At 41.1% G+C, this 12,737-nt stretch overlaps 1 protein-coding gene across 13 annotated transcripts in view; it reads right to left on the bottom strand.

Moving 5' to 3' along the window:
* UNC80 (unc-80 homolog, NALCN channel complex subunit) overlaps positions 1–12,737 on the bottom strand; it is a 118,856-nt gene that overhangs the window by 72,244 nt on the left and 33,875 nt on the right. For 7 of the 13 annotated variants that reach the window (XM_052675075.1, XM_052675080.1, XM_052675076.1 and 4 more), the window contains 7 exons: positions 11,895–12,043; positions 10,925–11,091; positions 10,124–10,225; positions 8,591–8,805; positions 8,015–8,121; positions 6,553–6,712; positions 1,755–1,927 (listed from right to left, as the gene is read on the bottom strand). In XM_052675075.1, coding sequence (XP_052531035.1) covers positions 1,755–1,927; positions 6,553–6,712; positions 8,015–8,121; positions 8,591–8,805; positions 10,124–10,225; positions 10,925–11,091; positions 11,895–12,043 — 1,073 coding nt within the window. The remainder of the gene's footprint in view (positions 1–1,754; positions 1,928–6,552; positions 6,713–8,014; positions 8,122–8,590; positions 8,806–10,123; positions 10,226–10,924; positions 11,092–11,894; positions 12,044–12,737) is intronic. The other 6 variants (XM_052675081.1, XM_052675085.1, XM_052675088.1 and 3 more) reach the window with 3 other exon arrangements.

Genomic DNA, 12,737 nt, shown 5'->3' with positions numbered 1-12,737 from the left:
TTAACTTCAGTTAGTAAGTTTTATTTTAGTAACTTTAGATGAGTCACTGTGGATGACAAACACATCACACAGACTAGACTTCACAGTCGGACTTCAGCAAGTCTGCCCCTCTGCCACTTGCCCTGACTCGACTCCTAACTTGCACTGCTGCCCCTCACCAAAGCCATTCGCATCATTCCATGGCAAAGGAAAAAGACTGAAACTTTATTTTGTAAAAGCCAGCTCTGGCAGTCACAACAGACATCTTTAGCTAATTCCCTTGCACTACTGATTTTCAACTGACTTCATATACTGGCAGAGAATAAGACCGTCTGTGACTTCAGCATCTGTAATTATGACATTTCCAGGATACAGTTGCCAAATCTATGTTTTACAGTCCAGTTATAAGCTCACACACTAGACAGAAGTGACTCCTCCCTGTCTGTGCACGATGCAGCAGCAGTCTGGCAGCCTTGAGGAATGAATTGGTGCTGTACACACAACAGGAGAGACTATCTTCCTCACCTTCCAAACTCACTGCAACCCTGACGGGTAGGAACTGACTGTGAGACTATAATGTAAGCTTCACTGTCAGCAACTCTTTACAAAGCTTTCAGGCAGAGGACCAACAAACCCCAGAAGAGGGGAGGAGCGACTAGTGAAGAAAGCACCTCTCAACTGGAAGATGGACAGTAGAATAGCTGTGACCTGGTTAGCAACAGTGACTTTCGGCTGATAGTAGTGCAGATTTGCTTGGATCTGCAACTTAATGATGTAAAGGGGAGGTGCACAGAGTATCTTACCCCTAGGACTATAGAGCAGACAAGGCAGCACAGCTCAGGACACAGCATAAGCAGAATATGGGAGAGTCCAAAGGTCTGGCATCTCCAGCAGTGAACAAAAAACCAAATATGAGTACAAACAGCAACAACACTGTAAAAAGGTGAGAAGTGGGGAGCAGGAAAACAAAGGGATAGAGAGGATGTGGATGCTTAGGGAGCAGTGGCTTTCAACCTTTCTCAGTTTGTAGACATCCGCACAAAGAAGTAGAGGAACACTGTGCAGAGAAGTTAGAAACACTGGCAGCTCCTCTTGCTGTCTTCATCAAACTCTCAACAGTAACACAGAGTCCCACTGGCCCATGAAGCACAGGCTGAAAGCCACTGCTTTAAGAATCAAAGAGACTGTCAATTTAAACAGCAACTGCAAAGAAAGGAAGGCAGGAGATAGAGACACTTAGTGTCAGGAGCAAGGGACTGAATCATGTCACTTCTGTGATTTAGATCTACAAATTAGCAGTATCTACATTTAAAAGCAAGCACGCTGGCATCTGAAGTTTTTCCCAGTGACTGGCTCTGCTGAGGGATTAACATTACCTAATGCATTTATAGCTCGATCAGAACTCCTGATTGGTATTGCTGTGCCTCCTCAGGTAGTTACCCAGTCTTCGGTCCTTATTCTGTAGCAAAGTATTGACACCAGGAACAGATGCAGAATGGCTGTGAGCAAAACGTAAGTCTGACAATAAAAGCTTTGTGCTGGCAATAATCCAGTGGTGGGGAGCTACCTAATAAAAAAAGATTCATTTTCTCTGCGCATTCATCCAGTCACGGGTGCTAAAACTTCAGCTATCAAAAGCACCACTGGTTGACACTGCTGTAACGCCTTACCTGCTTTCTGCACAGGCACGACCGACGTGAGTGAATGCCAACAGCCCACCGTGTATGCACGTGCTCTCTCACTCAGCAGGTAAAACACACCAATGAATAACTTACAAGATCTAGGGCAGCTGCTAAGATGGAGGCATCGGGGATAGTGCCCGGTTCACAGCAGTTCAGGAGAAACTGAAAGCGCTTCATCCCTTGACGGATTGCTCCCAGGTTCACAACGTTCTTGGATTTTCCTCCTTCTTGGTTGGAGGTCAAGTGATCATCAAAGCTATGGCAACCTAAAGAGGTAAAGAGTACAGAGGGGATTGCAGGGAAAGGCAGGGAGAAGGAAACAGACTATAACCAAAAAAAAGTAGTGCAAAAATCCTGATGAGTACAGTTTCAGTCTAAACCCCTTCCTCACCTTGACGTGCTAACTTGAGGATAACATGGGCATTTTTAAAACATTTGTGACTTCTGTAAACAGGCATACAGCGAGCCAAATTCTGGTCTTGGTCACACTGATGTCTCCTTAAAACAATGCCACCCTATTCAGGGTGGAAAACTCGGACAGCACAGGTGAACAAGAACATGGTTCTTCGTCCCCACCTCTTTAACACAGACTATCACTCTTACTGCCTCTTTGATGCTCTCCTACCTCACTTATCTATGAGCTTTTAAATTTCTACATAAATCTCATTCCTCATATATTAAGCAATATTGTATCATGCAGCAGGACACAAAAATCAGTAGCAAACATTATGAAGATTCTATATGGGAATCACATACTGTCTAATTGTTAGGCATGCCTCTTCTGCAATGACCAGAACATCTAAAGTGAGATCAGATTCAGTTTCTAAGTGTCTTAAATAATACCAGCTTTTCTCCCTTGAAGAGCCTTGCATTCTTTGGGATGGAAGGTTCCCTTATAAAAAATTTTCTTTAGAAAATGGAGGTAGGAAGCTCGCTAGGGCTTCTTTCAAACATTATTTCAAACTATATAAATTAATTATATTAAACTATATATTGAGATCACAAGATAAATTAACTAATCCCACTGCAAGTTGGAATGAATGCTTCTTAATGCACAAGATCATTATGTAGTCTCTACTCAGAGTTCAGACAGTCGTGGAAAGACACAGGATATCAGGAAAGAAGTTTTGAGGCCAACATGGCTGGCCAAAATAAGAACAGTCAGCTTTTAGGGCTTTTTGTCTTCAGCCCTAATACTCTTTCCGTTTACATGTGAAGGTACAAAAGGTTACAGAATACTGAAGGATAAAGCACTGAAGAACAAAACGCTGCGTGGAAAATTGAAGATTAGCTTCAAAAGTAGATTTGGAAGACTTGGCAAAATGGCCCTGCAGCACTTTGGGACTTCTTCTCCAGAAAAGAGTGGCTGTAAACTCAAAATCTCTTTGAGACCTCAGTTCCCAACATTTCTTAGCATTTACACAATACAAATAGTCACAACAAAAAAATGGCAGTGGGGATCTTCATTTTTTCTTCCCTATGAAAAGAGCAGTACACTAAATATCAAGAAATTTCTTTAAGATAGCTGTACCTTCTCTCTCCCCACTGAAGGTGCACATACTTCTACAGCAAATAAAACGTTCCTATGTTGGGAAATATTTCAAAATGTAACAAACACAAACGAAGTAGAAAGAACAGGCAGAACGCTTACGTAAATGAGTAGGCATAAATACTCTCTTCTTTCAACTCCTCCTGCTTCCTTACAGCCTGCAGTGCCTTGACCGAGCCTTCCTGCTACGGCTAATTTAATACTAACTCATCTGAGGTACAAAGAATTTTCTCCATGTAGGGAGCTGTTAAGGGAGTGCCCATATGAGATAAAGAACAGAAACATGAACTTCAGATACAGAAAAGTCTGCCCAAGTCTGCCTAGACTCTGCTGCTACACAGCCCTTTGCGGTCCTTTGCAGCTCCAGGCTTCAATTTTTTGAAGCTTTGCAACAAAATCCTTCAGAGGCAGCTGATGGGTGTCCTCTACATCAATCCTGGAATAGCCTTGCTAGCAGCAGGGTGTCTGTCTCTGGCTTACAAAGTGTTTGCGTGATTCAGCCTCACAGAAACTTCATCCAGTGAACAGATACCTAATGTAGTGGGGACATTGGATGTCCAGGCACCCACTCGCTTGAATTACTTCCTCTGTGAATATGAGATCATCCCTTGGAGCCTTAGCATATGCTGCCATATGTTCTGTGGCATGAAAGCCCACACAGCCTCTCTATGGTCATCAAAACGTCTTCAATAAGAGCCTGAAGGATCACAAAGGCTCTCAATTTAAACATATTAGAACTCACTTCCGTATATATGCTGTGTTCTTAGTATAAATAAAAAGATCATTAACACAACACAATTTTAATGTGCATACATTTGTGTGTATATATGTATACACATGCACACATACAAACAAACACACACACACACACACATACATATCCAACGTAGACAAAAATTTCCAGTGGTCTAGATGATATTTCACAACTACAGTTCATAAAAGGTATGACAAATTATTCCATGTTTAATTACCTCATTTTCTATATATATATATTTATATTTATACACTTTTTTTTTTTTAAAAACTGTAATGTAGATTTCTTTTTTTATTTCATTTTGTCTACTGTGTTAAAAAAACCCAAAAACACAAGAGGAAAAGCATGAGCACTGTAATGGTACAGCATCATGAATGACAGGAATGAAAAGGTAGAATTATGTTCCAAAATAATGTCTCTGGGTGAGAACTTAAAGGACTTAATAGCACAGCCATCTACCTCAACAGACTTCTGTTCTCAGTATACACACAAACCTTGTACACTTTTTATGGAAGATGCAGAAGCACTGCAAATTTGAAAGCCCTCTGTATGAACCTGTTCAACTGTCATAGGTCCTCCCATCCTGAAAAGGCCTCATGAATTTCAGTATGCACACGCATACACGTACATGCAAGCACATACAGCTAAACTTATTTTTGCTTGTGTGGCTTTCTTTGTATAGCAGATATCCGTGTGGACAATAATTTCCTTAACTGCCACATTTTGCTGTATAGCTTTAAATGCCCTTCCTTTGCCTCAGTTAGTGATCAGACAACCCTCCTTACCAACATCATTAGACAATTTGCCTGTTTCTCACACTCACATATAACAGTCTCCGTTTTTAACCCATGGCATCACCCTTCATATCGCATTTCTAAGGCACTCACGTATCAAAACCAAACACATCATGTATCTCCTCTAGCAGGTATATCTAAAGCCTCAAGTTCTTGTCATTAATTAGATCAATTCTGATGTTATGTACTGAAGACTGAAGTATGGACAACTGTTAAAAAGTTCACAGAGCCCATAACTAACAGGTCATCTGAGTTTTATACAGACATAAGATGTGCCACACATACAGAGCAAGACTATTGCTGCTCATAGGGCCAAAACTAAAACTGTGAGCCTAAATCAACACTATGGGCACCCTAGACAAAAGCAAACAGTGGCAAAATACCTGCAATTAGTAAGGTAAAAATAAAACGTTTCCTGCAAGAAAATATGAAGCACATCACAATATGAGCTTCATGTTGTGCAACAATGTAGAAACAGCTGTAGCAGTCTAACATTCTTACTGCCCCTCAGTTATTAGATTCCAGAGAGAGCTGGGACAAAGAACAGTTGAAGCATTTCACATTTACTTGAGTGCAAAGTAGCAGATGCAATTTCTTCTACTGCGGGGATTTTCACCTTCAGCTAAAACCAAACAAGCTGCAGGGCTGAGGCAAACTCCTAGAGGAGTAATATTTTGAACTTGGGAGAGCGCTGACTGTGTTTCTACCACGGCAGAATGATGATCAATGCACACTTGTGAGATCTACTCACCCTTTGCTACCATCATTTGTCTAAACAACGGCTTACATGCATTACACTGCATGTCTGGGACAGGTGATGGCAGAAGACAATGCAGTGCCAGAGAGTCATGTCAGAAAATGAAAACCGTAATGTCAGATAATGGATCATACTGCAATCAGTACAGAAATCATGGTGAAACAGGAAAGGTGCTCCTTTTTGTGTGTTTTTGGGTGTTGGGTTTTGTGGTGTTTTTTTGTTTGTTTGTTTTTGATTTGTTTTGAAATACAGTAGTAAAACTTCAAGATTGCTGTCTTCCTGAACAACAAAGATGAGCTCTGAGCTGAGGACACGAGCAGGTGAACGACTGCATGACATCTGAAAACAGAATATATCAGGACACTGTAGTACTCATAAAGGCACTTTTCAAACACTGCTGGTTTTGAAAATGCATTGCAATTAAGTATACTTTTGTGGAAAAGTAGTGTCATCATTATTCTGTGCACTATGAAAAAGGGACAGCATCCCTAATGAATGGTATGCAGACATTAGACATGCAAACACAGAAGAAAAGAGGTAATTTTAACAAGATTTGTGCAGGGTTTTCCATTTCATCAGTGCAGATCTTCGCTAAAACCGTCAAATGGTCACAAATTGGAGAGAAAAAAAAAAATAACAAAAAAACAGATGGAATACCCATTGTTATCTTAGGCAATGAAAGATTTACAAACCTAATTTCAAACTGAATCAGTGCTTTGAAGCAAGCATTAATTTTTCAAGTGTGTTGTTCAAATTCAATTTGATATTAAAAGCCCAAATATTATATTTGCATAATTTATTTGGAGAGTCTGGAAAAAAAAAAAAATTGACTTTGCTAGAGGATTTTCTAACTCAAAACAAAAGAAAAAAGGAAGGGAAAGAAAACAGTTACAAAGACTAAAAAGTTGGAGAAGGCTAGAATGGATACAAAAACTATGGAGAAAGCAGAAAAAAGGGAAAGGGATGGAATACAGAAGGAGATTTAAAAAGAAAATAAAAAGAAAGAAAAAAAGGAGACGAGAACCCTGATTTCTAACCATCTTTTTCTTCTGTGTGATGAAGCTTGGATGGGTGTCTTCGGCAGGTGCGCCATTTACCAAGACGCTTGAAGAAATTCTCCTCTTCATCTCGCCCGTTGTCCAGGCCACCTCCTGGCCCCCCTCCTTCCGACAGCTTCACTGCACTGGTAAACTTCACCTGAGCAAAGACAAAGGGCAGGTTAGGTTGTGCCATGCTACTGCTCTTGCTCGTCCTTGCTTAGACATAAAGCACCTAGGGAAGTGCTGCGGCACAGCGAATCACCATAGCAACCCAAGTGGGTCTGCAGAGACTTACATGTGCCCAAGTATTTAATCTTTTAATCTTCCTGCTTAAGTGACCGGTCTTCCACAAAAGGCTTTAAAGGCACAAAGGAAGCATAGAGAAATGGGGCTAAAAATTAATTTACTTTATGGGTATTTACAGGATCTGCAGTTCTTCCTCCATGAACAAGGACAAGCACAACAGAGATTTTACCAAGTCTTCTTCACGTTCCAGAAAGGAGACTACAGGCAGCTACTCACACACCACAGCCATCACTATCACGTCCCCTGTGCAGAGAATAAGGCTCCAGCACTCTCTCTGACAAGGTCCTCACACCTCACATCCTTTCCCTCCTTTACCAAGAAGCATTCTGCACTTTATTACTGTTTCAGTTACATCTCCCAAACACTTGTGCTCTTACAACAGCACAAACTGTTCTCAACAACATATTCTTCATTCTTCACCATATATTGACAGTGCTTCATTAAAGATTCTCCTCAGTGTTCTTCCAGTATTATGCAACACAGGACAGACTAGACAATACGTTACAATAGAAAGATACCGCTGGTGCCCAAGTATAGCTTGTCTCCAGTCTACACCATCTCTATTTAAAGGTAGGAGGAAAAGCTGATGCTTTCTATAGGAAGGCTCTTATGGAGCTGGAGGAGACAACACATCATCATTTAGGGGCAGACAAGATGTGCAAATTCTGCAGCACAGAATTGCAAATAGTGCAGCTCCACCAAGCTTTTTCACAGAGAGAAGCAAGTAATCAGCTGGTAGAAGATCAAATATATTCGCTATTAAGTAGGTTTTTCAACTATGCAAGGACTGAAGAACAGGAAAGAGTAAAGAGAGTAGGGAAAAAAAACCAAGACTCTCTTGCTTTCAGTGCTTTCAGGGATCAGCAAGTGCTGTGACACCCGCTGCCAGGATAAATAGTTTTCTTCTGGTCCTTAGTCTGGCACAAATATCTATGAATTACCTGAAGAAGTGGACTGACATTTAGAAGTTAGACTGCCTTACTTGGCAAAAGTCAAGTACCAAATTGCCATGTGATCTACTCTCTAGATTTCTGTTACTAGTCAGTCATGTTGGGCTGCAAAGCCGAAGTTGATTACAGCGTTTCCTTGGACAGGTGAAACAAGTCAGATCCTGTCCTTGTAAGCTCTCTCAAATGGAGTCCAAAGCACTTACCTTGGAACTCTGTCTGATGAACGACAGACGGTCAACAGAGCTGATATCTAGGAGATCTTCCACCCCATCAGCCAGGCCAGAGAGGGAGGAACGCTTCAGCCAGTTCCCTGTTGCAGATTAAGCTATTCAGAACAGTTCTGAAAATGCTTCCAGGTAGAATATTTCTCTGAAATGACTGTGCCAAGGTATGGTAAAACAGGAGGCAAGGAGAAAGCAACCATGTCATGTTATGTGCATTAACCACCATGTAAGGCCAGGTCTTGAGACTTGTAAGTGATGCATGCTTTATCAATCTAAACGCTATTTGGACATTTCTCTTTTACTGAGAGGAAGAATGCTTGAGAGATTAAGGTGTTAGCCTGCTACTTAGGAGACCTTTTTTGTCACAGATATTATCAGCTTTGGTAAATTGCTTACTTTTCCCTTTGCCTTAGTTTTCCACCTATGAAATGGAGAAAGCAGCATTTCTCAGCTTCACTAGGAAGACTATCAAGTATACTTGGACAGTAAGAAAGTGTGATAAAATATGCATTTCTCTGCACATGCAATAAGTATATAGAATAGGAATAGACATACATTTACCTATGGGGAGTTTGAGTTTCTTTCGAAGGGAGATTCGCCGAGAACGGGAACGGGAGCGTCTGTCTGTGGTGGTCCCAGAGTGAGCAGTGGTACATTCAGATGTGTCCTGCTCAGACTGGCTACTGGTATCGCTTGCTGCACTCTGTGATTTGAACATCTTTCTCCAGAAGTCCTTGCGTCCCAGAACGGCGCCTTGGTTTTGCTCATCACTGGAAAAAAAAAAAAAAAAAAAGGAAAAAAAAAAAGGAAAAAAGAGAAATGAGCTTGAATGAAGTCTGGATGTTCAGGGCAACGAGGCCTCCTCCAGCAGCCTCTCACCTCCTATTCTTTGGAGTTGCTATATTCTGAACTCCAAACATACTCTTCTCAGTGGGACAAAATCAAATTTAACATGTTCAATACTGTTCAAGGTACTAAATAAGTATCTTTTCCACTCTGAAGAGTTTGCCTGCAGAATGGGTTCCTCCAATTTTTTTGTTTGCGCAAGTGAAAAGCACATCATCTTCCTTAGGTCAAAATGACTTGTATTGGTAGGACTACATTGGTGCTTTCTACAAGCACGTGTGCACTGGAACAGCTTTAGGACATCATGATAGCTATTTGTGAACCTGCTGGAGTCTCAGTTCTTGTTAACTTACTGCAGTGTGGAATGGGAGCAATACATTTTGCTCCCATGTGACTCTTTCAATCTCTTACGGCTGTGGCAGTGCCCAGAGTAGAACAGCTTGCTTCAATTCTGCACAGCAATCAAAGGCTTTCTGTTATCCTTGCTATCTCAGCAAAGCAGAGACTTTGCAGGCTTAGTTAACACAGAAGAAATGTAATACAGAGCTCTGGCACTTGCACATCTCAAAGCGCTTCAGCACGGCAGATGGGTATTCAGGGCACAGAGAAGTTCAATGACTGGTCCAAAGTAACTCAGGACACCAGTAGCCATTCACCAAACTTTCTGAAATTCTTAACAATATTGATTAAATGTACACTTCAGTATTACATTTCAGAGTTCTCTGGACAACAGAAGCTCCAAGTATGTAATGCCTAACAGCAGGCTGGTTCACTCATGAAGAGAACTGGTAACACGGCTCTACTGTTAAAGGAAATGCAACATTTCAGGAGACTGCAGGGCCAAGATGCGTTCTTGGGGGGTAGTAAAGGAGTAATGACTTTTAGCAACAACTTAGAATTAAAAAAAATAAATGGAGCCATCCCAAAGAAGTGCAAAGAAAGCATCAAGAATAGCTGTGATGACAGTCCTGAAGACTTACCGCCATTTTCAAGGCTATGATAGTAAGTGATATTGATGAGTTACTATGGTGTCTTTAAACAATCTCTGGTGTTCGCCCATGAAAATCAAGCTGATTTCAGTTGACAGCACTGAAAACAGGCATTACCTTGACGCAACCAGCAGCTCCTCAGACCTGCAACACATTTGTTGCTCCATCCAGGTGCATCTTTGATATCCTCCCAATTTTACTAACCCCAGACAGAAGCTGCCAGCAGTAACATAATGAAATAATATTCACTTACTGTTCTGGAGTTTGCATTGGGCGGCTTGAGATGTAACTGCGACATTCATCGGGTGCAGCTGATGCCTGACCTTTGTCAATGATGACACTTCCCATCTCAGATCTAAACAGACAACATAAAGCATCAGATACCATGAATGGATGGCTCCTCTCGTGCTCATCACATCGCCACATGACAAGGAAATCAGTGCTGCTGAACAGCCAAACAGCTTTTGAGATGCACTCTCAATTTACTAACTTACTGCCTCTCTCTCTATGTCACTTTTGAAAAAGGCAATAGCTCTGAGAATAGCCAAGGTTTTTAGCAGCTTTTCAACTTTCTTAACTCTTCACCCCAGCAAACCTCAAAGCATGTTTCTTTTTGATAAAGATGCATGTCAGGATTATACTTGTTCTGGGACTTCTTTTGCATACCGTGGATTATCTGTCAGATAAACAGCACTGATCTCCCACAAGAAGTGATGTGCATTAAAAACTACATCCATACAGCACTGTGGGACTTGCGCTGTGCTCTTTCACTTCTTTTTTTTATCCTTTCCTCTTCCAGTGTTTCCACTGTTCAGTTTTCTTTAGACTCTAGTAGGAAAGGGTTAACATCTTTTGCTACAAATCTATGATTATTTCAGTTCATTAAATTTTAAAGGAGGCTGCCACAACAGTGCAATTCTGTACTCCAGAAACTAATACAGACTGTGAAGACATAACGCACAAGCCCTTTGGCTTTCTACATTTGCGTTCAGTGCATATAGTCATACAGCCATTTTCAAATCAGTCATTCACCTTTTTCATCCCAGACACCAACCTTTTGCTGCCAGAGGATTTCAGCTCTTGCTCTGTTTCCTCTGTTTTTTTTCCTGGTATTAACTTTTCAGCACTGTCTAAAAGGGCACTGAGTGCCACTCTCCGAAAGACGTTCCCGTGAGCCTCCTTGATAAACTGAACAAGCTGACGAATATCACAGTACAAGCCCTGGGTAGCAAGACATCACGAAAAGAAAAATCAGTCTGCAGGTTGTGAAGAAGCAGTGATAATCAACAGTTTCTAAGGTCCTTCAGGAGGCCATTACTTCCTCTGATTGTTGTCTGATCTACTCTTAATGTACAAGGTTTGTGTTTTCCAGCTGAGATCAAAAGCTGGAAGAGCTGCCACCTGGAGCACTTGGAAGAAGCAAAGCAAGGATCATTATTGTTATAAAAGATGCTCTGCAGTGGCCTAAAGCGAATGTAGAGGTATCAGAGGCTAGATGAGGAAGCTGCAAAGATGACTTAAAGCCTGTTTTATCCCATTTATCTAGCCCATAATCTAAAAAGGCATGAAAAAGCCAAAACGATGGGCTGGAGAGGAAAGCATAAAAGCCTGGCAAGCTTTATTTCAAAACCAGTGGGTGTCTTGGGATTTTTCCTAATTATTTTAGAGCTCTACATCATGGCAAGAGAGAGGAATGACTCATTCTCCAACCTACTCCTACACTTATGGCTCTTTTTAGTTTTGAACATTCGTACATAGCTGTGACGTGACAAGTCTCCTGTACCTCTGAGGGTAAAAGGATGAAGGGTAAGGCTTATAAGACCTGGTTTTCAATTTGTGAACTTGTTGTGATCTTGCATTATTCCGAAAATTCCCAGCTAGGAAGTGCATAGCCAGCTTTCAACAAGAAAAAAAGTGCTATGTTCTTGGTATTTGACTAAACTGAATTCATCCATTGTGTTAAGCCTCACTGGTCACACTCAAGTGAAAAAGCACCTTTGCAAAATATGAAATCAAGTACTTACAAGGTTTTCAGGACTGTGCAGCTCATGCGTAGTGGAAGCACAGCGAGTGATCAGTGACTTGAACATGGCACTCACAATAATACCTTCTACACTCTGTGCTGTAGACTTGTTGTCCACTGTGGTGAAGTTATTCCCAAATCCAGCTTTGTCTGTGAAATTGAGGTACAAACAAACCGCCTTGTTTAGAATGCTTTTAAAAAGATGGCTTTAACGTGTATGTTACGGTGTTCAGATACGTAGGACAAAGGCCAGACCTCACCTAAAGTCTTATGCTCAGTTCTGGCAATCCCACTTCACAAAAAAATTTGGCAGAGGAGGTGGAAACCAATGAAAAGGATGTAATTTTTCCAGAAATAGTTGTAGTACGAAGAAAGATCAAACAGATTAGGGTGAGTCTGGCTTCTGTTCATCCACATCCCCCACTTAGAAATGTATAAAATAAGACATAAAATTTGAATGATACTTCTGGCTTTTCTATTTATTCTTTTGAAGATTAGGTGATGTCTGATTAAACTGGAAAGTGACAATGCCCACGAGAAGACAGTCTTTTGAACTAGAAAAAGGCTGCTCTTGCAAGGTGCAAAAGATGACCAAGCTGTCAAAGACTCAAAAAAGCATTACACATTTATAAGACAAGAAATAAAGGTGAGAGGAAAGATTTTTCAAAAGCTGCATGAGCTGCCATTCTTCAAAGCCTGGTAATAATTGGTGAATGCTGAGGAAACTTCCTGTGAGCATCTTTTTCATATAAGTCTGCTACTCTTCTTTTTATGCAGTCTCTGAAATGCCTGAGATCAGAGAGAATCTAATAGAGCAGAGAGACTGCCTAAATACTGGGGAACA

This window comes from Tympanuchus pallidicinctus, unplaced genomic scaffold (assembly GCF_026119805.1).
Source record: "Tympanuchus pallidicinctus isolate F22 unplaced genomic scaffold, pur_lepc_1.0 scaffold15, whole genome shotgun sequence".
NCBI classification, from domain to species: domain Eukaryota; kingdom Metazoa; phylum Chordata; class Aves; order Galliformes; family Phasianidae; genus Tympanuchus; species Tympanuchus pallidicinctus.
This window is presented reverse-complemented; position numbering and strand designations above follow the sequence as displayed.